The 26,651-nt window shown below is 41.8% G+C and overlaps 1 protein-coding gene across 2 annotated transcripts in view; it reads left to right on the forward strand.

Annotated features, from left to right (window-relative positions):
* The window catches only part of LOC126183786 (ribonucleoprotein PTB-binding 1-like), a 362,605-nt gene that overhangs the window by 322,107 nt on the left and 13,847 nt on the right, over positions 1-26,651 (forward strand). For both annotated transcript variants that reach the window (XM_049926024.1, XM_049926025.1), the window contains exons 3-6: positions 19,363-19,610; positions 22,373-22,555; positions 24,087-24,180; positions 25,210-25,646. In XM_049926024.1, coding sequence (XP_049781981.1) covers positions 19,363-19,610; positions 22,373-22,555; positions 24,087-24,180; positions 25,210-25,646 — 962 coding nt within the window. The remainder of the gene's footprint in view (positions 1-19,362; positions 19,611-22,372; positions 22,556-24,086; positions 24,181-25,209; positions 25,647-26,651) is intronic.

Consider the following 26,651-nt stretch of genomic DNA (forward strand, 5'->3'; position numbering starts at 1 on the left):
AAATCCAAGAATTGGAAAATGGTCAGCTCTACCGAGTATAGCGCTCTAAAAAAATGAAAGGCCTTACTATTGTACAGTGCAGCTGGCGCTCATTCATCCTACGGTAGTGGGTAAGCAAAGCACACCATCAACCTACAAGTAAATAATATTGTTTACATTTTCGTAAGTAGGCGTCACGATTGCCCTATTTTTACTCGTGCTTTAACTGATTTGTTATTTGACTCTAGATTTAGATTTTCTGTAGCTTGTTGCGATGCGTCTGTTACCGCAATGTGTGTAACTAGACCTCCGGCGTGTGCAGTGTAAACCGGAGCGTAAGTAAACTGGTACAAATTTACTCGATCGACTCGATTCGGAAGCAGCTTAGATTAAACGAGGTATTGTCACAGTGTTGGAATTAGAACACAGGCCAAGCGACAGATGCACAGCGAGTCTAATTACAGAGGGGAAAGCGCAGTTTTGTTGACCTGTCCGCGACTGCAGACTGGGTAATTGCAGTTTATTTATACGACTTGCGACCTGGCGAAAGGCAGCCGAGGAATAGACGGAAGGGAGTGTGTAAAGAGAGTGCGGGAATGGGGTTCCGGCCGACATCGTATGATAATGGCGAAGCTAACGTGCCATCTGTACGACCAGAGAGAATTGAGCAATTGTTTCATCCTTGAGGGCTTACTGTTTAACTATGGCTAGAGCTCTACAAAATTTAGCTCACTTCACAAAACATTTGAAAGCAGTATTTTCACCAGAAATATTTTGTAAACGTCTATTAAATTAATTCACATTCACTAAGCAAGCTGATAACCAATAAGCAGTAAAAGCCAACCCATCTTCTATTAGTCGTTCTCCTCCAGCCCCTCTCTCTGTCCGTCTACACCTGCCCCTCCCCCATCTCTCTCTCTCTCTCTCTCTCTCTCTCTCTCTCTCTCTCTCTCTCTCTCCCCCCTCCTCTCCTCCCCCCTCCCTCTCGGTGTCGTCCTCCCTACTCTCACCCTGTCCGTGCCCCCCTCTTTACTTTCTCTGTCGATCTCCCCCTGCTGGCCGGAGTGGCCGAGCGGTTCTGGCGCTACAGTCTGGAACCGCGCGACCGGTGCGGTCGCAGGTTCGAATCCTGTCTCGGGCATGGATGTGTGTGATGTCCTTAGGTAAGTTAGGATTAAGTAGTTCTAAGTTCCAGGGGACTGATGACCTCAGATGTTAAGCCCCATAGTGCTCAGAGCCATTTGAACCATTTGATCTCCCCCTCTTTACTCTTTGTGTCCATTTCGTCCTCCCCGTCTCCCTGTCTCATCTCCTCCTTCTTCCCTGTGTCCATTCATTTTTTTCCCCCCTGCACCTGTCCATCTGCTCCTACTCCTTCTTCCTCCACGTTATCCCACTATGATGCTGGTGCTTCTTACCCCCACAGCATTTCTTTCCAGATCATAACTAATAAAATTTTGTTGAAATCGTTAGAGACGTTGTTACGCTTACAGAGGGGTGGTGGGTGGGCGGTGGGGGGGGGGGGGGAAATCGCGTAAGCCATCTGTCTGTGAAACGTGTAAGTTTTGTTCTGTGTGTTACCGTACTTTTAACTGTTCGTGTATTGCATTTCCTGGCAGGGAATTTGGAGACCAGTGCAGCATTTGCCTAATCGGAAATCGCTTAAAAGCCGTACTCAAGCTGGCATGTGTACCAATCCACGGATTCAATGAGGGTCTGGCTCACCTCCAGGTCTCGCAAGGTAGCCCATTTCGCTATACGGGTCTTCATCAGTGAATTCTACATATCCAAAATAATGATTGTAGGTAGTCTCCAGTCATATCTAAAAATCAGGGCCCATATGATCTTAAACATCACAATACCGACCCACAAGCATGATATTTTTGTAGATTGTACCAAATTTTTAATATACGTTGTCAATTCCTGACTGCGTCATGGTGCCTACTGTTTGTCCCATATGTCGGGGGGACCGAGAGAGATGCAGAGGTTGACAGACCACACGCATTTCGGGAGAAACAGAATTCTCAATCCCGTTCATCTGTAGTTAGGGTTTCTGTGCTTTCCATAAACCGTATGCAGAAACGTAACATTCGAAAAGGACACCGCCGACATCCTACCCGACATCTTTTAACAGCTAAGTCAGGGCTCCATTTCTAAAGATTGCGAAAGAAGATCGATACGATTGATCACAGATACTTTAAAGTGGTCTAATTAATTAATTAATTAATTAGTTTGTTAGTTTCATGTTCCATGAATCATTTACAAGCTGCTTCTTTTTTTTCATCTTTTGTTCTATGTACGGATGTGAGTTGTTAGTTCCTACGCACCACCTTCGACACATTACAATTATGGAAATTCTTCTACAGAACAGAAGATATTGTAAAGGAGAAACTTTTTCAGTTACTTTTCAAATTTTACTTAGCTGTCTGTCAGGTATTTTATATCACTGGTTAAGTGATAAAAAATTTTCGTTGTAGCCTTGTGCACCCCTTTCTGTGCTAAAGACAACCTTAACGTGGAGTAATGAATGCCATTTTTCCTTCTAGTGTTGCACTTATGTACATCATTGTTCCTTTTGAATTGCAGTGGGTTATTTAAAACAAATTTCATGTGGGAATAAATATACTTTGAAGCAGTATTCAAGAATTGATTTTAAAATTTTTCACAAAATCGACCTCTATACCTCATCGTAAGCAACGAATACAAGAAGAAATTGATAAAAAGTAAACAGCCAATTGTTTTGAAGTGCGCTTTTTACTTAAGAACCACTGGGACATCTAGTTTCCAAACACCCATCATGTCATGAGATATATTTGAAAGGAATTTCACATTTTTCCTGGACAAAAATCCAACATTTCTAAACAAGGCTAAAACAAATTATAGTCATAAATAACAAGCAAAAATTGGCCTAAAATTTAATAAATTTATATCAACAGTAAGTACTTCTCCAGTGGTTTCATTTCGAAACCACGCATAACAGCAGCAGTACAAACTCAAATTTACATTATAGTAACATTAGGTATGCTTACTTTCACTGTCAAGGATTTCCCCAATATGATCACTGAAAAAAAAAAAGACGTCACAATCTTCCAATATCACGTAGCCCAATTTCCGTGCCGAATGTTGCTTTGAACCCAGTGACTGCTATAATGCACTACATTCGTACAAGTACTTCAGTATACTACTGGATGTGTCTGTCTGGTAATAGCATAGCTGGTTTCATGCGAAAGGCACTGGTACAGAAACCACTGGTACTCAAAGGGTTAAATATATAATAATGATTCTAAAAATCCAACATTCCAAATAACAGCTTCACATTGTTTTTTTTTTCCTTTTTTTCCTTCTTTTTTTCCTTTCAACATTTAATGAGAAAATTTGTAAGTAAAAATGAATATTCAATAAATTAATAACTTGTGTTTCACTGAGTTTCATTTCGGTATATTCACTGCGGCATACGGCACGGGCGGCTAACAATCATACCGCACTGCAGAGAAACTTTTTGAACACCCCGTGTTTGACCACCAACGGCACCAGTGAAATATCCTCAGTACGCTGCAAGTGTGAGTAGTGGTCAGAACAGCGGCGTTTGTAGTTAAAAAAAATGGTTCAAATGGCTCTGAGCACTATGGGACTTAACATCTATGGTCATCAGTCCCCTAGAACTTAGAACTACTGAAACCTAACTAACCTAAGGACATCACACAACACCCAGTCATCACGAGGCAGAGAAAATCCCTGACCCCGCCGGGAATCGAACCCGGGAACCCGGGCGTGGGAAGCGAGACGCTACCGCACGACCACGAGCTGCAGACGCATTTGTAGTTGAGAGTGCATGTCGGAGCTAAGTGAATCCGAACGTGGGCAAATTGTTGGTAGGTACTTCTTTAACCAGGGTAGCTGAAGTGTTCGGGGTGTTAAGAGGCGCCACATAGGAGACTTGTACCGCATACAGAGAAAACGGAAAAAACACCATTCGTTAAGTCACTACGCGAACGAAAATGTGTGTTGTGTGATAGAGACGTACGGCTATCAAAGAGGATCGTGACGAAAGAAAAAAAAGACCGCTTCAGACCTGAATGTCCCACATGTGAGCAAAACACGAAGGGAGCTCCATATGCACGGGATTGCAGGGCGAGATGCAAATACCGATAACAGGAAAACTGGACTGTGGAGCAATGGAAGAAAGTACACTACTGGCCATTAAAATTGCTACACCAAGAAGAAATGCAGATGATAAACGGGTATTCATTGGACAAATATATTATACTAGAACTGACATGTAATTACATTTTCACGCAGTTTGGGTGCATAGATCCTGAGAAATCAGTACCCAGAACAACCACCTCTGGCCGTAATAACGACCTTGATACGCCTGGGCATTGAGTCAAACAGAGCTTGGATGGCGTGTACAGGTACAGCTGCCCATGCAGCTTCAACACGATACCACAGTTCATCAAGAGTAGTGACTGGCGTATTGTGACGAGCCAGTTGCTCGGCCACCATTGACAAGACGTTTTCAGTTGGTGAGAGATCTGGAGAATGTGCTAGCCAGGGCAGCAGTCGAACATTTTCTGTATCCAGAAAGGCCCATACAGGACCTGCAACATGTGGTCGTGCATTATCCTGCTGAAGTGTAGGGTTCCGCAGGGATTGAATGAAGGGTAGAGCTACGGGTCGTAACACATCTGAAATGTAGCGTCCAATGTTCAAAGTGCCGTCAATGCGAACAAGAGGTGACCGAGACGTGTAACCAATGGCACCCCATACCATCACGCCGGGTGATACGCCAGGCCAGTATGGCGATGACGAATACACGCTTCCAATGTGCGTTCACCGCGATGCCGCCAAAAACGGATGCGACCATCATGATGCTGTAAACAGAACCTGGTTTCATCCGAAAAAATGACGTTTTGCCATTCGTGCACCCAGTTTCGTCGTTGAGTACACCATCGCAGGCGCTCCTGTCTGTGATGCAGCGTCAAGAGTAACCGCAGCCATGGTCTCAGACCTGATAGTCTATGATGCTGCAAACGTCGTCGAACTGTTCGTGCAGATGGTTGTCGTCTTGCAAACGTCCCTATCTGTTGACTCAGGGATCGAGACGTGGCTGCACGATCCGTTACAGCCGTGCGGATAAGATGCCTGTCATCTCGACAGCTAGTGATACGAGACCGTTGGGATACAGCACTGCGTTCCGTATTACCCTCCTGAACCCACCGATTCCGTATTCTGCTAAGTCATTGGATCTCGACCGACGTGAACAGCAATGTCGCGATACGATAAACCGCAGTCGCGATCGGCTACAATCCGACCTTTATCAAAGTCGGAAAAGTGATGGTACGCTTTTCTTCTCCTTACACGAGGCATCACAACAACGTTTCACCAGGCAGCGCCGGTCAACTGCTGTTTGTGTATGTGAAATCGGTTGGAAACTTTCCTCGTGTCTGCACGTTGTAGGAGTCGCCAGCTGCGCCAAGCTTGTGTGAATGCTCTGAAAAGCTAATCATTTGCATATCACAGCATCTTCTTCCTGTCGGTTAAATTTCGCGTTTGTAGCACGTCATCTTCGTGGTGTAGCATTTTTAATGGCCAGTAGTGTAATTTCGTCGGAGGAGTCTTGTTTCATACTGTTTTCAACTTCTGATCGAGTTTACGTCACAAGAGTGAAAGATGACGGCTGTATTTCATGGTCCCAATGGTTACTCAACAAGGTCGCATTACCGCTAAGGAGAATGCAATCGCCGAGCGAGGTGGCGCAGTGGCTAGCACACTGGTCTCGCATTCGGGAGGGCGACGGTTCAAACCCGCGTCAAGCCATCCTCATTTAGGTTTTCCGTGATTTCCCTAAATCGCTCCAGGCAAATGCCGGGATGGTTCCTTTGAAAGGACACGGCCGACTTCGCACCCCGTCCTTCCCTAATCTGATGAGACCGCTGACCTCGCAGTTTGGTCTCTTCCCCCCCCCCCTTTCCCCCCCCCAAAAAAAAACAACCCAACCCGTAATGCGACCATTTTGGCTGATCAGGTCCGTCCCATGGTACAGTATTTGATCCCTAATGACGATGCTGTATCCCAAGACGACAGGGCCCCGTCCCTGTCCACACTGCTCACATTGTCCAGAACTGGTTTTGTGAGCAAGGGGATGAACTGTCGCATCTCCCTTGGCCACCTAGACCACCAGATCCCAATATTATTGAGTCTTCGTGGTCTATTTCAGAGAGAAGGGTGCATGATTACTATACATCTCCATCATCGTTTGCAGTACTTGCCACTATTTTGCAGGAAGAATGGTTCAAGATCCCCTTTAAATGCGTGCAGGATATGTATTTATCCATTCCCAGACGACTGGGAGCTGTTTCGAATATCGACAGCTATTCTACACCGTAGCACTGGAAGACTTAAGTCGAAACAAGGCCCCGGGAGTATACAACATTCCATTAGAACTACTGATAGCCTTGGGAGAGCCAGCCCTGACAAAACTCTTCCATCTGGTGAGCAAGGTGTATGAGACAGACGAAATACCCTCAGACTTCAAGAAGAATATAATTATTCCAATCCCAAAGAAAGCAGGTGTTGACAGATGTGAATATTACCGAACTATCAGTTTAATAAGCCACGGCTGCTAAATATTAACACGACTTCTTTACAGACGAATGGAAAAACTGGTAGAAGCTGACTTCGGGGAAGATCAGTTTGGATTCCGTAGTAATGTTGGAACACGTGAGGCAATACTGACCCTACGACTTATCTTAGAAGAAAGATTAAGGAAAGGCAAACCTACGTTTCTAGCATTTGTAGACTTAGAGAAAGCTTTTGACAATGTTGACTGGAATACTCTCTTTCAAATTCTGAAGGTGGCAGGGTTAAAATACAGGGAGCGAAAGGCTATTTACAATTTGTACAGAAAGCAGATGGCAGTAACAAGAGTTGAGGGGCATGAAAGGGAAGCAGTGGTTGGGAAGGGAGTGAGACAGGGTTGTAGCCTATCCCCGATGTTATTCAATCTGTATATTGAGCAAGCAGTACAGGAAACAAAAGAAAAATTCGGAGTAGGAATTAAAATCCATGGAGAAGAAATAAAAACTCTGATGTTCGCCAATGACATTGCAATTCTGTCAGAGACAGCAAAGGACCTGGAAGAGCAGCTGAACGGAATGGACATGTCTTGAAAGGAGGATATAAGATGAACATCAACAAAAGCAAAACGAGGATAATGGAATGTAGCCAAATTAAGTCGGGTGATGCTGAGGGAATTACATTAGGAAATGAGACGCTTAAAGTAGTAAATGAGTTTTGCTATTTGGGGAGCAAAATAACTGATTATGGGCGAAGTAGAGAGGGTATAAAATGTAGACTGTCAGTGGCAAGGAAAGCGTTTCTGAAGAAGAGAAATTTGTTAACATCGAGTAGAGATTTGTCAGGAAGTCGTTTCTGAAAGTTTGTGTATGAAGTGTAGCCATGTATGGAAGTGAAACATGGACGATAAATAGTTTGGACAAGAAGAGAATAGAAGGTTTCGAAATGTGGTGCTACAGAAGAATGCTGAAGATTAGATGGGTAGATCACATAACTAATGAGGCGGTATTGAATAGAATTGGGGAGACGAGAAATGTATGGCACACCTTGACTAGAAGAAGGGATCGCTTGGTAGGACATATTCTGAGGCATCAAGGGATCACCAATTTAGTATTGGAGGACAGCGTCCAGGGTAAAAATCGTAGAGGGAGACCAAGAGGTGCATACACTAAACAGATTCAGAAGGATGTAGGTTGCAGCAGGTAGTGGGAGATGAAGCAGCTTGCACCGGATAGAGTAGCATGGAGAGTTGCATCAAACCAGACTACAACAACAACAACAACAACAACAACAACAACAAGACAACATCCTACACCGTATTAGGCATGGTAATGTGTTGCGTTTCTGATGTTTCCATATTTTTTCCAGCCTATGTATATATTAACTACAATCACCACTGTCAATTGACATGCATTTACTCTGAAAGAGGGTATGTTTCGCCTTTGGTTTTAAGTTGGGCGGGAAATTTCAAGTCTTTCCCAGGTTACGTATGGTAACCCTGAATGAATGTCGGAATTCAGAGGACCCAAGTATTGCGTCGTCTCTCGTGGTCTACGTTAACCAAGTCCATTTCTCATTGTAAGTAGATTATCTCTGTAATTACTTAACTGTCCATGGAACGTTAATCCTTAGGCATGAAACGCTCCCTTGTTCTGTTTGCCAGCAGTACGCCAATAATTCCTGGAGCTTCTAGTGCGAAAGAGCTATTCCCCTTTTTTTTTTTTTTTTTTTGCTGAACAACAGTGACACAGTAAAACGTCGCACAGTAGGTATACTTAAACGTAAGCTTTCGTTCATCCACCCGCCTTGGAAAACGCCAGAAATAGTTTCAAGTTTTTCAGGGCAGTCAGAAGTTGCACTCAGTATTTTTATTGGCTGGTTTCCTTCAGTTCGTCAGAAACCGTGGAATTTACATTTCAGAGCAATTGGCTGAAAATATTTCCGATGTAATCAGCCAACTACTTTGAAATGTAAATTCAACAGTTTCCGATGATGATGATGATGATGATGAAAACCTGTCAGTAAAAAATAGTGAGTGCGACTTCTGACTGTCCTAAAAAACTTAATTTCAACAGCCGCTGTTTCCTCTGCACTCAATGCCTGCAATCGTAGGAAATAAAGTGTTTAAGCCCGTAGAGTTGGACCTAGTGGCATTTTCGCTGATAAAATAAACCTCTTACGCAGTCACGTTATTATTCACCGGCTCTGCACGCGTCGTTTAATATCACAGTCGTTCGGCGTGGGCTTTAGTGCCCGTTTCGTATCGGGGTATAATATATATAGCTGAGGACTCCACCACCGCACTAATTTTCTCGGCGGCGTGTCGTCTACTCCGCATCGCCGTGACAGGAAACGATGTGAGGATTAAGGAGGATTTCTTTGTTGCCCGCTGCCAGTGTCGATCACCGAATTTTGCGGACGGTGGTATTGTGTTTGCAGCGATAGAAAGAGGTGGCGGTGCCACGAAAACTACGGCATGAGGGTTGCATTTTTGTAAATGGTGGTGTTTGTTGAAGTGTTTTCTTACAACTGGGCGTCTACAATGGATGCTTTAAATTTAGTCTAGCTGTTTGAACTGCAACTGGTTCCTTCATGTTTTCGGGGGGCTGTGTTGCGTAAATGTGAGAGGGTGAAACGTGGGCCAACGCGGGACTCGAATCAACTTACCTGCAGCGCGCTGTGTCGCGAATGGGTCGCGGATGTGAGTAGAAATGCATAAGATTGTGTAAGATGAACCTGTAGGAAAGCAAGCTAACGTCAGCCAGGGCGCTGGGAAGCAGGAGAGGCTGCGTTTTTGTAGCAAGGGACGCTGGAGCTTCGTGACCAGCTACGACAGAATGTGCTGGAAGGACGAAAGGACACGGGAGACGCGCGTGATCGCGGGGGGATTGCATCAGACGAGCCTATATAAGCAGGGCAGCTGGTGTTGCTAGAGGATTCCTTCGACAGTTGCCTCAGACGCTGGACCTGAGTTACTCGTGGCACTTAGCTGCACAGGGTGCATGCAGGATTGCACAACTTACATTCAATGTGTTGGTGCCTCGTAGGGTTCGACAGTGGTCTTATCCTACCTCGTGTTTCGTCTGTTATTTCATCAGAAGCATACGTCCTTTATCCCACCGAGTTCCCTTATCTGCAAAGAATTTCCAGCTTGTTCTCCAGCACCAGGACTTTGAGCTGGACGAGCTACCTCATTACTGGATTTAGCGTCTAGCTCCCATCCCGATCCGCTAGCAGGAAACTACAGACGCGACAGCTGCCAATTGCGTCATCCGATCACACAACACGCACAGACTCAAAACATATTGGTTTTGTAAATAAAACCGCCTCTTCCTTCTGCGATATAATTTATCTATCCCAGACGCGTTTCGCCTTTTTCTTGTTCTAAGCCATCATCAGTGGTATGATTTGCTGATCTGCATTTCCTCTCATCTGGCAGCAGGAAAAGGCGGTTTTATTTACAAAACAAGTATTTCTATGCTTGCTGCGAAAGATGGCAACGCAAACAAACTTGTCGCAGGTTACAAGCCAAGCCTAACCCCACTCCACAGACGCTCTCCCAAGATTTTTGGTGGTATGTTCCCATGGGACCTTAGGTCACCGGTCCCTAGGCTTACACACTACTTAGTCTAACTTACGCTAAGGATAACACACACACACACACACACACACACACACACACACACACACACACCAGGGAGGACTGGAGGAGCCGCGCGAACCGTGGCAGCGGGCCCTAAATCGCGCGGCTACCCCGCGCCTCCCATGATGCTCCCCGCTTTAGCCATTCTTCTCTAAGCTCTTTAGTAACACAGCAGTGTAGAAAGGCTCCGTAAAACACGAATGATCGTAGGACAGTGAAACTCTGTGTAAACATTTATAAGGACAAGCGGAAGAGAAACAATGAATAAACCATTGAAAGAAAAGTATTTTAATAGCCACATGAGTGGGTAACATTTGTTAATTGCGTACGGAACCTGCGTGAGTCACGCAGATTAGGGCCCATCTCTGCGCGGGAGGGTGCGGCTGGCAGCCCTGTGCTCAGTAGGGGACAGAGAGAAGCCGTTAATCGCACAGCGAGTGAGCCTGCACCCACGCGAAACAAACTCGGGGGGAGAATTCTCAAATCTGACAACAGGCACTGCCTTCTGCTCGACAGTATTTACACGCTACATATACATACAAACTCACTCCGCAAAGCACCGTATGTTGTATGTCGGGGGGGGGGGGTCGGGGGTGGGGGGGGGGTGGTACCATGTTCAACTGCCAGTCATTTCCTTTTCTATTCCCCGCCCAAATGGAGCGAGGGAGAAACTGCTTTCCATATGCCTCCGCGCGAGCCCTAATTCCTTTAATCTTGGTCTTCGCAGTTCTTACACGAAATGTATGATACCAGCAGTAGAATCGTTCTGCAGTTAGCTGCAAACACCTGCTTACGAAAGTTTCTCAACAACGTTTCGCAAAGAGAACGCCTTCTCTCCAGGGTTTCCCATTTAAGTTCACGAAGCATCTCCGTAACAATCGCGTATTGATCAAACCTAAGAATCGACCATTCGTCATCCCTACTGCCGTCGTTACCTGCTCATTCCATTTCGTATCGCTTTGCAACGTTACGCTTTGATATGTAATCGACGTGAATATGTCAAGCAGCATACCACTAATACTGTATTCGAATGTCTGAGGATTGTTCCTCCTACTCACCTGCATTGACTTACATTTTTCTACATTTAGAGCAAGCCGCCATTCAACACACCAAATGGAAATTCTGTCCAAGTCATCCCGTATCGCCGGCCGCTGTGGCCGAGCGTTTGTAGACGCTTCAGTCCGGAACCGCGCTGCCGCTACGGTCGCACGTTCGACTCCTGCCTCGGATATGGCTGTGTGTGATGTCCTTAGGTTAGTTAGGTTTAAGTAGTTCTAAGTCTAGGGGACTGATGACCTCAGATGTTAAGTCCCATTAGTGCTTACAGCCATTTGAACCATCCCGTATCCTCCTACAGTCACACAACGACGAAACTTTCCCGTGGACTACAGCGCCTCCAGCAAACAATCGTAGATTGCTGCTCACCTTATCCGTTAAATCATTCATGTATATAGAGAACGAAAGCGGTTCTATCACAGTTCTCTGGGACATTCCAGACGATACTCGTGTTTCTGATGAACACTCGTCGTCCAGGACAGCACACTGGGTTCTATTAATGAAGACTTCGAGCCACTGGCGTATCTGAGAACCCATTCGTATGCTCGGAAATTAGCTAAAAGTCTGAAGTGGGGCCCCGTGTCAAACTCGTTTCTGGAACTGTAGGAATACGGAATTTGCTTGTTGTCTTTCATCCGTGGTTAGCAAGCTGTCGCGCGGGAAAAGACCGAGCTGAGTTTGCTAAAATAAGAAGAGTGCGACGTGCTGGACATCTCCAGACACTAAAACAGTGTGATCATCTAGAAGTGCTTTAACAAAATTGCAGACTAATACTGATCTCTGGCTGTTGCGGTCAAGGAATGGTAGAGTGGAAATAAAACTAGTACTTGAACTCAGAGACCAGTGGTATATGAACATCGTCAGAACTGTTATGGACACGGCGACACAAAGTACATACACATGAGCTTTAAAATGAAGCTTGTTCTCTGCACTCTGTAAAGGAAGAAGTTAGGTTTCATTCTTCTTTCTGAATAGAGCACTAGCGTAGATTCGCCAGGAATGCGGGAAGGAGTTGTCAGTGGCCGTATGAAAGGAGCTATCCAGGCGTTTGCTTTTTGTGATTAAAGGAAACCAGGGAAGAAAATGTAGGGATATTTTCAGATATGTGATTGGCTGGAGGAATATTTAACTAATAGAACCCATTGCGTTATACAATAGACATTCTGTAAGGGCTTGCCAGCAAAACTTTGCCACTGAGGCAACATGTGGACGGGCATTATCTTGCAATAGAATAATGCCGTCCGTCAACATTCATGGGCGTTTGGACTTGATGGCGCGCTTCAGCTTTTGCACAGTGTCGACGTAGAAAGCGATTTCCGTATTTTTGGAGCTGTGAAGAAAAATACATTTGTAACCGTCGATTTGCTTTGGACGAAGAGGTGCACACGCGCATACAATCATGGTTCCGTAGGCAACTGCAATCATTTTTCCAAGAAGCCGCTGAACATCTTGTCTCACAGTGGGATAAATGTATTCACAGTTACGCCAATCACTTTTAATAATAAACAGTACTTATATTTTTCGTTTTCATTTGAGTGCCCATTATAACATAACGCCGATAACGGAGAGAAAGTATTACTGTCTAAGACTGGTGAACATCTAGGACACGTAACATCGTGTAAGTACTTAGGCGTAATACTAAGAAGCAATGTGAAGTGGGACTACCACACAAAATCATTATTAGGGAAAACAAACGGAAGACTAAGACTTGGTGGAAGGTTTCTAGGCCGGCCGGTGTGGCCGAGCGGTTCTAGGCGCTACAGTCTGGAACCGCGCGACCGCTACACTCGCAGGTTCGAATCCTGCCTCGGGCATGGATGTGTGTGATAACCTTAGGTTAGTTAGGTTTAAGTAGTTCTAAGGTCTAGGGGACTGATGACCTCAGAAGTTAAGTCCCATAGTGCTTAGAGCCATTTTTTTTAAGGTTTCTAGAAAAGTGCGCTGCATCTGTGAAGGAAGTCACGTACAAGACGTTCGTGGGACGAATTTTTGGGGTATTAATCCAGGGTTTGGATTCCTTATCCGAGAAGGCATGACAACAGTCATTGAACGAATTCAGACACACTAGGATTCTAACAGGTTGGTGTAACCCATTCGAACATGTAACAAAGGCTCTGAGAACTTAAATTGGAATCGTTGGAAAAACGACGACGTAGTTTTCGCGAAATCTTGTTGGGTCGATTTAGAAAACCGTTATTCGAAAAAGACTGTGCGGCCGATATGCTGCCATGGACGTTTACGTCTCGTGGGGATCGTGAAATTAGGGCGCGAACAGTAAGTTTTCTCTCAATATGTGCCTGGAAAGGAAAGGAAAGGAAAGGAAATTGGTAATAATGATACGATGTACCCTCTGCCATGCACTGTACAGTGGTTTGCGAAGTTCATATAAGGGATGTTCAAAAAAGATTGGCACTGATACTCATAAGACAATTTATTGTAAAAAATGATTCATACCGACTTTTGTCCCCTCAAAACAGCCCCAACCCCCTTCCCAATGCAGTGCGCTTGTTCCATCCCCTTGGCCATCCCTGAAAGGCGTGTAGGAAGCCAGTCCATGATGTTCTCTTCAGTGTCGCACTTTAAAGCTTTCACTGCCTTGGTTTCGTTGTCGAACCGGCGCCCCTTAAGTTCTTTTTTGGCCATCGGGTTAGGAAAAGAATCGCACGGAGTCAGGTGGGGACTATTAGGCGGGTGGGGCACTGTAGAGATAACAGCATTAGCAGCATGTGGCTTGGCATTGTCATGATGAAGCTTCCACAGTCCAGTGAGGTTCCTTCCTGTTTTGGGGATGTGATCCTTTACCAATTGCTTCAGGACGTTCTTATAGTGATTTGCAGTGACTGTAGTGTGGCTTGAAATTGTGAGAGTGAACACCATCTTATGGTACTCAAAAAAAAGTGAGGACCATGGAGTTATTGGCTGACTTTGCGCTCGTGCCTTTTCTTGGTGGGGGGGATGGCCTTGTCGCATCCATTCTGTGCTGCTCCGCTTCATCTCTGGGTCATAACAGCACACCCATGTTTCATCAGCAGTGATGATGTTTTGCCACCAAGTGTCGCCCTCGTTCTCAACACATTGTTTGCAATAGCGGCACATATCGACGAGAGGCTGCATTTGCTCTGGAGTAAGCAGTTCCGGTATCCATTGTGAACACATCCTACACATTTGCAAATATTCTTTTAAACTTGTGTGAGTGCTCCCAGTTGATATCCTAAGGACATGTGCAAGCTGCTTCACACTGAGACGTGATATATCACAAATAAGGGCACTACTGTGCTGATTGTTGTGCAAAGTCTGGGGTCATCCACATAAGTGCTTAACGTAATCAATTAAACATCGGTTGCACGATAATTCAATCAAATCTAAAAGCCGTAAATTCAACTACTAACAACTTAACTTCCAAACAACATATGGAAAATGTTGTGGGGAAGGCACACCAAAGGCAGAGTACTTAGAAGATGCAACAGATCTACTAAAGAGACTACGTACACCACGCTTGTCCGTCCTCTTTTAGAGTACTGTTGCGCGGTGTGGGATCCTTATTATCGAGAAATAGGGGAGATAGTGTCACGGACGTTATACAGAATACATATACATTAAAACAAAGATGTTTCATGTCGCTGTGGGATCTTCTCACGAAAGTTAAATCACTTCTTTCTCCCCCGAATGCTAAAATGTTTTGTTGACGCCGACCTACATAGGGAGAAGCGATCATCATAATAAAATAAGGGAAATCAGAGCACGCACGGAAAGGAAAGATACAGGTTCGATGAAGCCTCTGCCAGGCACATCAGTGTGATTTGCAGAGTGGCGATGTAGATGCAGGGTCATGGCAGTAACAGACACTCTTGCTGCTCCGTGCCATTCAGCATTTCCCGCCCATTTTGAAAGCGTGATGCCAACAGAGGAGAGCTGTTGAAGAGTCCCAACAAGCTCTCTTCAGATCGTCGCAGATTTCGGTAATGTGTCCCCCCCCCTCCCCCCTCGCCCCAAGAGGACACAAAGCCTTATAGCGTAACGCTGTTCACGAAAACCAGCCATGACGATGTTTAGAGCCGATTATGAAACACGGTCACACTCACAGGCTGCCAACACAACTGACAGAGCAGTAGCTGTGAAATCTGCAGTGACCAGCGATTAGAGCATGCAGTTCAACGGCACGTGGACAAATGTCACAAGCAGGCACTTACCGGAAAAAGAAAATATTTTAAGCCAGTCTTTACAGAATATCACTCGTATGCAGATGTAGATGACAATATGTGAATCTGAACCCTACTGCTTCAGAGTGAGAATTCGTTGTCGCAACCTCAAGTTCAAATGGTTCAAATGGCTCTGAGCACTATGGGACTCAACTGCTGTGGTCATAAGTCCCCTAGAACTTAGAACTACTTAAACCTAACTAACCTAAGGACATCACACACATCCATGCCCGAGGCAGGATTCGAACCTGGGACCGTAGCGGTCGTGCGGTTCCAGGCTGTAGCGCCTTTAACCGCTCGGCCACTCCAGCTGGCCAACCTCAAGTCTTGTTCCTTGGTATGCTGTAATGGATCATTATAGCAATCAGTTTTCTCGGCAAGTTCGTTTACAATGTACACTCCAATGCAGAATGAAAATTTCATTCTACAACAAGCCTTAAGCCGTAGCTAAGCCATGCCACTCTTTTTCTAGTCGTGTGGGGAATGTGAAAGAACACCTGTTGGGTTGGGAAGAGTAGGAGAGAGGTTTAGAAGCTGTGAAGTGTTCCATGACGTGTGCTTGGGTAACTGACTAGCTAGAAAGATGCCTGGGTTCAAAATTGTTCAAATGTGTGTGAAATCCTATGGGACTTAACTGCTAAAGTCATCAGTCCCTAAGCTTACACACTATTTAACCTAAATTATCCTAAGGACAAACACACACACCCATGCACAAGGGAAGACTCGAACCTCCGCCGGGACCAGCCGCACAGTCCACGACTGTAGCGCCGCAGACCGCTCGGCTAATCCCACGTGACTGCCTGGGTTCGAGTCCGACTTCGGTACACAGTTTCAGTCTGTCATGAAGTTTCACAGGGATAGTATCTCCAGATTCAAGAAGCAAGTGTGTCAAAAGGAGTCTTTCGATGAGGCTCATAGAGCCACAGCGTAATCAGATGTTTCTGCCCTTATAAACCTACCAAAGTCACCTCTTCACTGTTTCATAGTGAAGTGGAAACGTGATGTAGGTCAACAGTCCTAACACTGCAAGAATGACAGTACGTTCTTACGTCCAAAGAACGTCCACCATTGACCTAGTTGTCTGTGATTAAGTGCATTACCTGGAGTAGTACACACCGTGTCAGTTTCCATTCCTAGTACCGTGGACCTTTAACATGGGGCAAATACTGGCAAGTTATTCTTAATTCAGAAAGATGTTAAGTCGTCGACGTCGTGAAATTTGAAAATATAGTAACATACGAGTGCACAACAGAGTCAATCATTTCATGCAAATATATGGAAGTAACTATACGAGAAAATCGTCTTGCACGATCACATAGGTTCTGCTGTAGGTACAGCGGGAGGCAGACGACAGTTTATTAGTGAGAAATCTGAGGAAGAAGAAACTAGGAGTGCTTGAAATGTGGTTCAGTCGAAGAACAGTAAAAATTGAGGGGACAGTGTGAAATGAAGAACAAAGAATAGGAAGACATTTGCCAAAAGAAGGGGCAGGTTAATCGGGCATCTGTTACGGCATCCAGTAATAGATGCACACATAATGGAAAATTGAAGTTTGTCTCCAAAATAAAGTGCCTACAAAACACAAGGTGTGTTAAAAAAGTATAGAACCTTTTTCTTTTCCACGTAAACCACTGAAGCACGGGAGACTTCATTCGGTGGATATTAGGTAGGGAACATTAATGTGCAGAAGTGAATTTTTTGCCTACAACAGAACCGTAAGTTTCTAGCAGTCGGTCTGTGGGTGAGGACGTGCAATCAGATGTAGCCAGAAGCTTGGCGGTACCCAAGTGGAAACCATTCGCACGGTTCAAGAGGCTTTGTGGGGTGATGCCATGAGCAACTTGCGAATGACTTCGACAGAATTTCTATTTGGTGTGACAGTTGGAGCTTGCTCTAAACGTACAAAAATGTAAGTTAATGCAGATGATTTGGAGAAGAAACCATCCTCTTATGTTCGAACACAGTATTAGTGATCTGCTGCTTGACCCAGTCATGTTCATCAAATATCCAGAGTGATGTGATGTGATGTGAAATTAAACAATCACGAAAGGTAGTGAGTTGGGAATTGAATGATTAAAGTTTTCAATTGAAAATAAAAACACTGTTTAGGATAAAGTGTGCACGATTGTGCAGTAATTTTAAATAACTGGAAGTAATAGATCATTGATATAACGTCGTGGGTATTTTTGAATGTTTGGAAATACTTGCGACATACATTATATGATTAAAGGTATCTGGAACCTATTATTGTACAATAATGTGGAGTGTATCTCCCTTCGCCCTTATGAAGAAATGAACTCTCCTGCAGGAGAGCTTCTGTGAAGTGTGAAAGGTGGGAGACGAGGTACTGGCAGAAGTAAAGCTGTGAGGATGGGGTGTGAGTTGTGCTTGGGTACCTCAGTTGGTAGAGCACTTGCCCGCAAAAGGCAAAGGTCTGGCACACAGTTTTAATCTGCCAGGAAGTTTCAGGTCTTAAATGCTTTGATGCTCAACACTTTGTAGCCATAATGTTGCAACACATTTGCAAAGGAACACCTATCTACATTTTTAAATAAGATACATTCCCTTTGTCAAACACTTGCTGATAATTTACATAATTGGATTTTTTGTTTTAATGTTAATTTACAACAAAACTAGACAAATGCAGCAAAAATAAGTTACTGCTTGAGTGCAGAGTCAACTTGACTTCTTCCTTTACAGTGTACAGATGGTTGTTTGTATGGTGCTACTTCTGATATGTTGTGAAGCTCACTGAGTGCTTCAAAAATTCTATCATAATACCTAAGAGGAACCTGTGTCTAGATCTACATTTAAACTCCACAAACTGCCTTACGGTGTATGGTGGTGGGGGTGTCTCTCACCACTCTCCAAACTTCATTATGAGCTCTAATTTTGGTTATTTTTTGGTTATGACAATTTTACTCAAAGATCAGTTGAACAAGTTACCATTACCAGTACATTTTCACCAATAGTGTAACTTAACAGTAATAGATCTGTTTGTGTGAGCAATGTTACATTTATTTCCATTTGGGATCAACTGTCCGCCCCTGCATCAATCATTAATCCACTGCAGGTCTTCTTGCATTCACTACAGTCTTCTGCATTGCCATCTATCAGTAGACAACATCATCACCTGTAAGACCTTCATAGGGCTCCAAATGTTATTCATATTGTATGACAGTAATGGCCCTCTATTACTCCCTTGGGGTTCTCCAGAAATTGCCTTTATATCTGTCGATTTTGTCCCATATGTGCAAGAGATGAGCATTTGTGTTCATAAGCCATTACAAATGTTACATTTCAAACTCAAATGACTGAGGCAGGTGGCACAGTGGTTACTATATAGGCTTGTGTCCTCATCCGGCATATACATTGAGGTGTTCTGTGGTTTCCTGAAATCATTTAAGGCAAATATTTGGATGGCCCCTTTGAAAAGGAGATGGCCACTTCCTTCCTCAATACCGGATTGTGCTCCATCTCTAAATACTTCATCACTCATATGATGTTAAGCTGTAATCTTGCTTCTCTAATCTTGTCCTTAAAAAGTCAAATGAAATACTTGCACATTGAAAGCTATTAATTGGTGACAGTAATTGTCTGAAGTTCTAATAACTAGAAATTATATTCAGTCTGATTCTGGAATGTTGAAGTAAGCACTATAAATTTATGTTTAATATGTATTCTTTACTGTGTGTTCTCTATTTGTCGTAGTCCATTAAAATATGATTGCTGTTATATAGTGAGACATTTAAAGAACACATAATGGTACTTTCACATAGTGTGTGGTTCTGTTGTGTGTCAAATAAGCGTAATGTGAAAAAAATACATATACATAGAATGTTTCAATATTTCCTGAGAAGCACTTGCAGTTTCCATAATTATTGAAACTAATAATACTTTCCTCTCTAGGTGAAACAAAGGGCTATGGATTTGTTGAATACAGCACAAAAGAAGCTGCAATGCAAGCAAAAAATATGCTTGATGGGAAAGAAGTGGATAGCTGGGTATTATGTTGTGACTGGTTGGACTCAAGTCATGTCACATTCGAGTCCCTCCACTCGAAGTGCCTATATGTGGACAGACTGCCCAAAGACTTCAGAGACATGGGGGAATTTCGGAAGATATTCAGCTCTGTAGTGAGCCCTCCATATTGTCAGGTAAGTTTCACAGTTGATCATCATTAAGCTTCACAGTGACAGGCAAATGACATCATCAGAAGCAGATTTGTTGGCCTTTCTTTTAGGCTTTGTATTACATAGCAAAAAAAACTCGTTACAGCCTTTTTATGAATGATTATAGTTTCTAAACTTACTGTATAATGACCAAATACGTGAAATAAATTCAAATTCTTTATTTCTCAGTTGTTCAGAAACTTCTAATATGTCTCAGCAGCTCACCTTCTTATAGTTGACAAAAAGTTTTATTTCTGATATGGTTATTAATGATTAATATTTTGACACTGAAGAGGGTATCCAATGCAACATTCCTCGAGATAATCCTTTGTTTATGTTAAAAATGTCAACTTATACTGTGGTCCACATACCATCTTAACTGATATTTTCTCCATAATTGAATTTAAGAACACATTCGGAGGCTAGTGGAAGACAGTTGCATTCCATGTAGATCTGTATGCTGCCTTGTAAAGAATTATCATACTGCATTCATGCATCTGGATGATGATATTATTTCTAGTCAACTTTTTTTCTACAGTGAATGTAAAAACTACTTTTTGAAGAAGGGGGAAAAAACACAATAATTACTAAAGGAGTTAAATTAGGTAACCTTACTTGTCAGCAGCAACAGTTCCATAAACTACATAAATGGTTGTTGGCAGGATTATTTATCCAGTTTATTAAGTACTCTCATCAGACTGAAACATATCTGTTAGTTTAGTCACAGGCTTACATAATTCCACGTTTTTATTTATTATTTTATATGCTGTGATAACTCTAATAATATATTTTCCTTTGCAGTGTGATACATCACTTTTTTCTGTTCATATTCTCATCAATTAATTGTGTCTACATTTCTGTGGTTTACACTGTCATTTTTATACATCTTTATACGCTTAAGTGTGGAACTTTCACGATACAGTTTATGGGCCTGTTTCTAAATAGTAAGCCAAAGATTTAGGCTTGAAGTCATAGCTCCACTTGGGGCTACTTCCAGCAGTTAACTTCTTGACTTTCACAGTCTCTAGGTGTGCTGGTTCTCAAATCTGATGAAGTTAGGTCATGAAAGGCCTAATTTCAGTATGTTTTGAAAAACGCATGGAGCCTGTTTTGTTAAAGTCAATCTTTCAGCTGGTGACAGCTGTGTGTCTATATTGCATTGTAAAGGTGCTTCTTGGAATGAGTTTGCATGTATACACATATTACTTTTCTTATTATATGATTCATTTATTTTGTGTCAGTATGCAAATGTGCCTTACACAAATGATTTCATTTTTCTGATTTCAACTTTTTCATACATGTAACTTGTCAAAACCTGCCTAATTTCAAGAGAAATTGCTTCATACTGAAAATCAAGCATTGTGTTCTATAACGTGACTGATATCCAAGAGGAAGAAGAGAAAAAGTGAATAGGCTTTGGATAAGCAGCAGCTTTGTGGTTTGGGAACAAGGGAGGTGGCTGCTGTGTTAAAATTTAATGGTATTTTCATACTTCCACTGTTTTTTATCATCCAGCAGTCATGATAAAAGCTGTGGTCTAAGTCTCTCTGTGTTCAGTTACTCTAATGTATTTTGTTGACATACACAGTCGCTCATTACGAATATAGTTCAAAGATTGTGGATGGCTTGTAATCTTTTCCTGAAAGATCAACATATGATGTTAAGTACTTTCAATATCAATATGTCAGTCAAAAATTAGAGCCTTGTGTGAAGCATTTTCACTAAAACCTAGCTTTTTCCTTTTCTTGGCATCCTGCAACAGTTTTATCAAGTTTATAAAGCCATTTTATGTGAGCTCACTGTTCTTTCAAGCATATCACATAATTAAAAAGTTAGAGAAACATAGAACATAATCCCAGTAGCACAAATCGGCAATTGCTTGCTTACTGACCAGGTAGGAGAGACTACATCTGTAAGTGTTTGCATGTATTTGTAACTATTTGTGTGAAAAATTCAAATTTTGTGAACTTTCAGGTAGAGTTCATAATTCATTGAGATGTCCTCCAAAATATGAGGTATATAAGATACTATATTCATTTACTGATCACAAGTTATCACTGTGACATTCCCTATTATGGAGCTTTCTGACAGTTCTTGGAGAGGGTATTTGTTTTAAAATTAATTTTCTGTTTCCTAAATGGGTAGATACGACAGACCATAGCATGTAAACTGATGTGTTAGCTGAACCTTAGATTCGGTGAGTGCCCCTATTACCAGTAGAAAGCATTACTATTGAACATGAAGTATTAACACCCCACTAATGAGAACTAGAGGTATGTTAATTTTCAAATAATGTAAATAAATGTAATTTACAACTCTGAAAAAGAGATTTTTACCCAAACATTTCACTACCTTGAATGGTCGACACAAAAATAATGCTAACAGGGGGTAATTGGACCATGAGAAATAGTGAAAGGCAAGTGAATGATTCTCATTCATGGCAAATCCAGATAAATTTTCAGTCGACATATTAATTCTTGTTCAAGTTTATTTTCTCAGTTGAATAACAAATTATCAATTCTTCATAAATGTTGTGACTGTGGCCCTTGTTACCATTAGTATTCTTCTGATAGACAGCACGTATTCATAGATAAATATATTCTTTTCTGCTGGGTATGTGTTTCTTTTGTTACATCAAGAATAGCAAAAAGGAGCTCTTTCATCATGTTCTATTATTATATGTACTTTATGTAATTTTCTAGTTTATATTAAATTCCCTTAATTCTGTGTAAAATTGTTTCTTTCAGATTGCTCTTAAAAATGGGTGTCCCCAGGACTGGGGATTGGTTGAGTATAGTACTAGTGAAGATGCAGAAGCAGCACAGGTTTCTCTCAACGGGTACAATCTGAGAGGACAGTGCATCAGAATAAGTTACTACATCCCCGGTGTTCGTGCTATAAATCTTTATCTAAAGCTGCTTAATGAATCAGTAAGTTAATTGTGCCAGATACATGGAAATTTATCTTCTTTTAAATTTGCAGTGAGTGTATGAATAGTCAAAGTGGTTTAGGTAACTGACTTAAATGTTTAAGGCATTTAGTTTTAAATTTGTAAGACCATGAAATGTCCTTTTATTATGAATGAGTGATGTAACTCTCTGGCTATTTGTTTTACAATGCAGTTACCAACAACAATGCAGTGAACTATTGTGAGTGACATGTTAAAGATTCTATGATTTTAATTTTGGCTTCTAAAAATTTTAATTAATTTTGTCCTGGAAAGTTTTAGTAAGGGTACTAATAACTCCTCCTCCTCCTCCTCCTCCTCCTCCTCCTCCACCCCCATCACTATTAAAAATAAAAAAGGTTAAATGCTAACATTTGTCAGTCTGATATGTGTGGTCAGTCATCAACAATAAAATGTAGTATTATTTTTTTTTCTTGCCATTGATCACAAGAGGCCCATGACTTTACTGTGACCATCACATGCTATAGATAGCATTCAGAAGCAGCTTGGTGTAGGAAGTAAATGTAAACTGGTGTTTATCATTAAGCTGTCACAGGTGTAATTGTATTAAAAAATTATATAGTTTTCCTAAAAAAAGTGTTTTAGCTTTCATTGTAAGCTTTTTTAATGACCAGATACACTGATATCACTCAAATTCATTCTGCTGTGTTATGGCACACTATCTGTTTCAGCTAAATGGAAGCACATGGATATGAGACTCATTTGTCTATTTTATTTTTTTTACTTTGACCACTCTGTCAACAGTATAGGCACGTCACATATTTTATATAAATAATGTATACATATATAAATATGTACAAAGTAGGATAGGATTAGATGATGATAGGACAGCAAGTCAGCCATGGCCTTACCAAAGGAACCACTCCAGTATTCACCTGGTAATTGGAGAAAATCCAGCTCAGGATGTCGAGTCAGTGTACAAATTCTACTCGTCCTGCATGTCAGTCCAGTGTGTTAACACTGCCTTAGCCACCTCACTTGGTTATAGGATCTGGAAAGAAAACCACACGTACATAGTCTGCAAGGAGCTTACATCATGTACAGTTAGCAAAATCAATTATATAACTAGAACATGAAACTTTGTTATATACTCCAGAAAAGTATATACACGTGGGAATGTCATTATTTTCTCCTTGCAGCAACCTAAAACAAAACCTCATGTAATAGTCAATTTCATTATGGATCATCATTGTAGCCAGTGGAATATAACAAGAATTTGTGAACAAAGAACAGTACTCTATAGGTAATACCAGGCTGTCATATGTAACAACCATCACAATGCTTTATTATGATAGTTAAGACTTCGGATGACTTTTTAGTCTTGCTGTACTTCCAGTGAGTAAAGTGTAAATACATGTGGGCAGTAATAAAGTGATCTTCCATGCAACTGTGTAGTCATCTAATTTTTTGTCCAAGATATTTATGCATATGTAAGGCACATTATTGATGACACAATAATTTAGTATGAAATACATTCTGCCTTTTTTTTTCAGGTAAACAGAGGCAAGGCTACTGGGTTATTACCAGACCCACCTGCTCCAGCAGTATTTCAACAGCTGCAGAACTTGGCGAAACAAAACCCTGTGTGTAAGTACACTCAGAAGTTTCAAATCAGTGCTGAAATAAGACCTCGTGCAATGAGATCAGAAAGCTTTCTAAATAAATTATTGTATTAACTGATTTTTTGGATTGGGGCTAATAATAATAATAAAGTAATAATAATAATAATAATAATAATAATAATAATAATAATAATAATAATAATGATGATGTTAATGATGATAATGATAATGCATGACTTTTCAGATAAATTTCAGATGGCAACAGTGTATAACTCATGACTGTAAAATCTAAATAATTATAAAAAACAGAAGTTCCATCAGTGATGTTATTGTATAGTGTGTGGCTCTTGGTATGCTGAAATATTGATTTGCTGTTAATCAAGAATTTTCAGATTTCTTCATTGCCTAACTCTACAGTACAATCTGTTTTTTGATTTAATTCACTATTAATTACTGTTCAATGGTAGCATGCAGATAGGAGAACACTATTTTTTGTGCTGAAGGTAATTCATTTTATTTATACTGGTAAGGTTAGGACCTTGAGACTCTTTTCTAATTGTAACCGGGTAAATATGCTTTAATCATGAAGCTATGGTGAAATGAATCTGCAGTTAAATCACTGTAGTTTTTACTGTGTCATGATGCTAGCTGTGTGCTTAGCTGTTTGTCTAACACAACATCTGCTTTCAAATCCAGTTATTTGTGTTTGTTGTCAAAGAAAAAGGGCTAAGGTGATAATAGATTTTTACAGGAGTATGGCAGAGTATAATTTAAATTGGTCTTCTTGTTAATTTCTTTGATCTTATATACAGCTGTAATACTCTTAAATGGGCTATATTGCTTTTATCAGTTGAGCTTGAAATGAAGAATACGGCAAATGTTCTGTAAAATCTAGAAAATCTTTAAACTCAGTGTTTATTGTTCACTATTTGTGGCAAGTTTCTTACATCATAGTTTATTATACAGTTGTAATTTGTGCTAGTGTCATAAAAAGCTGCAACTTTTAGAGAAATAGAGTTTAATTTTTTAATTGCTGTACGTGGTTATGTTGCAGTTGCACAGTCGCTGCAGAACATAATATGGACACAAATTCAGGCTCTCCAAAATGGCAGTGAGGCTGGCAAAAAGCCGGCAGGAGGAAATACGACAAGCAAAGGGAAGGCAGCACAGAGTGGTGCTCAATCCCCAGCACCAGAAAATGCACATGCAGCTCTTGTTATTCTACTAGCAGCTCAGATGCAGGCACAGATGGGCAGCAGTCAGCCTTCACTTCTTGGAAACCCACAAATGCTTGCTACATTACAAAACTTAATAAAGCGTGGGCCCCCACCACCACCCCCTCCCCCTCCTCCACCACCTCCTCCTCCCTCAGGTAGTGCTTCAGCAATACCTATTGTACCTCCTCCTATGCCACACTATCCACCACAGTTTGCCTCTGGCACCCCACAGCTGCCAAAAAATGGTTATCTAAAGCCTGGACAACCACAAAAGGTAAGATAATAGCTTTGACAGAGAAGTTTTGAGAAAAATTAAGTCTGCTGCAAATGTTTCCTGAAATAATGATATTTCATGTGTTTTAAATGTGAGCAGAGAAATTATAAGTAATATAAAATTTTTAAGTTTTAATTTCATTACAATTTTGCTGTTAATATAACACTTAAGATCCTTACCAGTCGCTGCCCGGGGTGGCCGAGTGGTTCTAGGCGTTACAGTCTGGAACCGCCCGACCGCTATGGTCGCGGGCTCAAATCCTGCCTCGGGCACGGATGCGTGTGATGTCCTTAGGTTAGTTAGGTTTAAGTAGTTCTAAGTTCTAGGGGACTGATGACCTCAGAAGTTAAGTCCCATAGTGCTCAGAGCCATTTGAACCTTGTCAGTCTTCTATCCTGTCATCCAACTGAAAAAAGAGGTAGCTATATTGCATTTTCTGTTAGTTTTTGTTAAAACTAGATTCTATGCTGCTGGTTTGTACTGTTTTGAGGAGGGAGACGCAATTTTATTACAGTGTACCATAGTAGTTGAGTCACAGGGAGCTGAGCTGTAGGAATCTGGATTATGCAATGTGCCATGGCTACCGAATAGTATCATTCAATTGGCTACATCTGTCTTATGTGTCTTGGCACTTGAGCTGACCACGTGACAGGGATTTTCATGTTAGTTCCCTTTTGATGACGGCTGTCTTTTTGCAATGTTCATTAGAGGTTACTGTAAGGAATCAGTCATTTTTTATATACAGGACACAGTAGATGTCACTGTTTCTTGTTTTATGAGTTTCCAAACACCGTTAGAAGTATAAATGAAATTCTGATGTGGATCACATAGCAAATTGACAGGAGAGAGCAGTCGAAGCATGTGATGTAGTTCCCTTTCTCTCTCTGTGGAGAACACAGTAAAATCTTCTAAATAGGTACATATTACCCTGAAAGCTGTGTGGAGCATTTGCTATCTTGTGTACCTTAGGCAACTTGTCCATTATTTCAGAAAAAGAATTTCATA

The sequence above is a fragment of the Schistocerca cancellata genome, chromosome 4 (genome assembly GCF_023864275.1).
Source record: "Schistocerca cancellata isolate TAMUIC-IGC-003103 chromosome 4, iqSchCanc2.1, whole genome shotgun sequence".
In the NCBI taxonomy this organism is placed as follows: domain Eukaryota; kingdom Metazoa; phylum Arthropoda; class Insecta; order Orthoptera; family Acrididae; genus Schistocerca; species Schistocerca cancellata.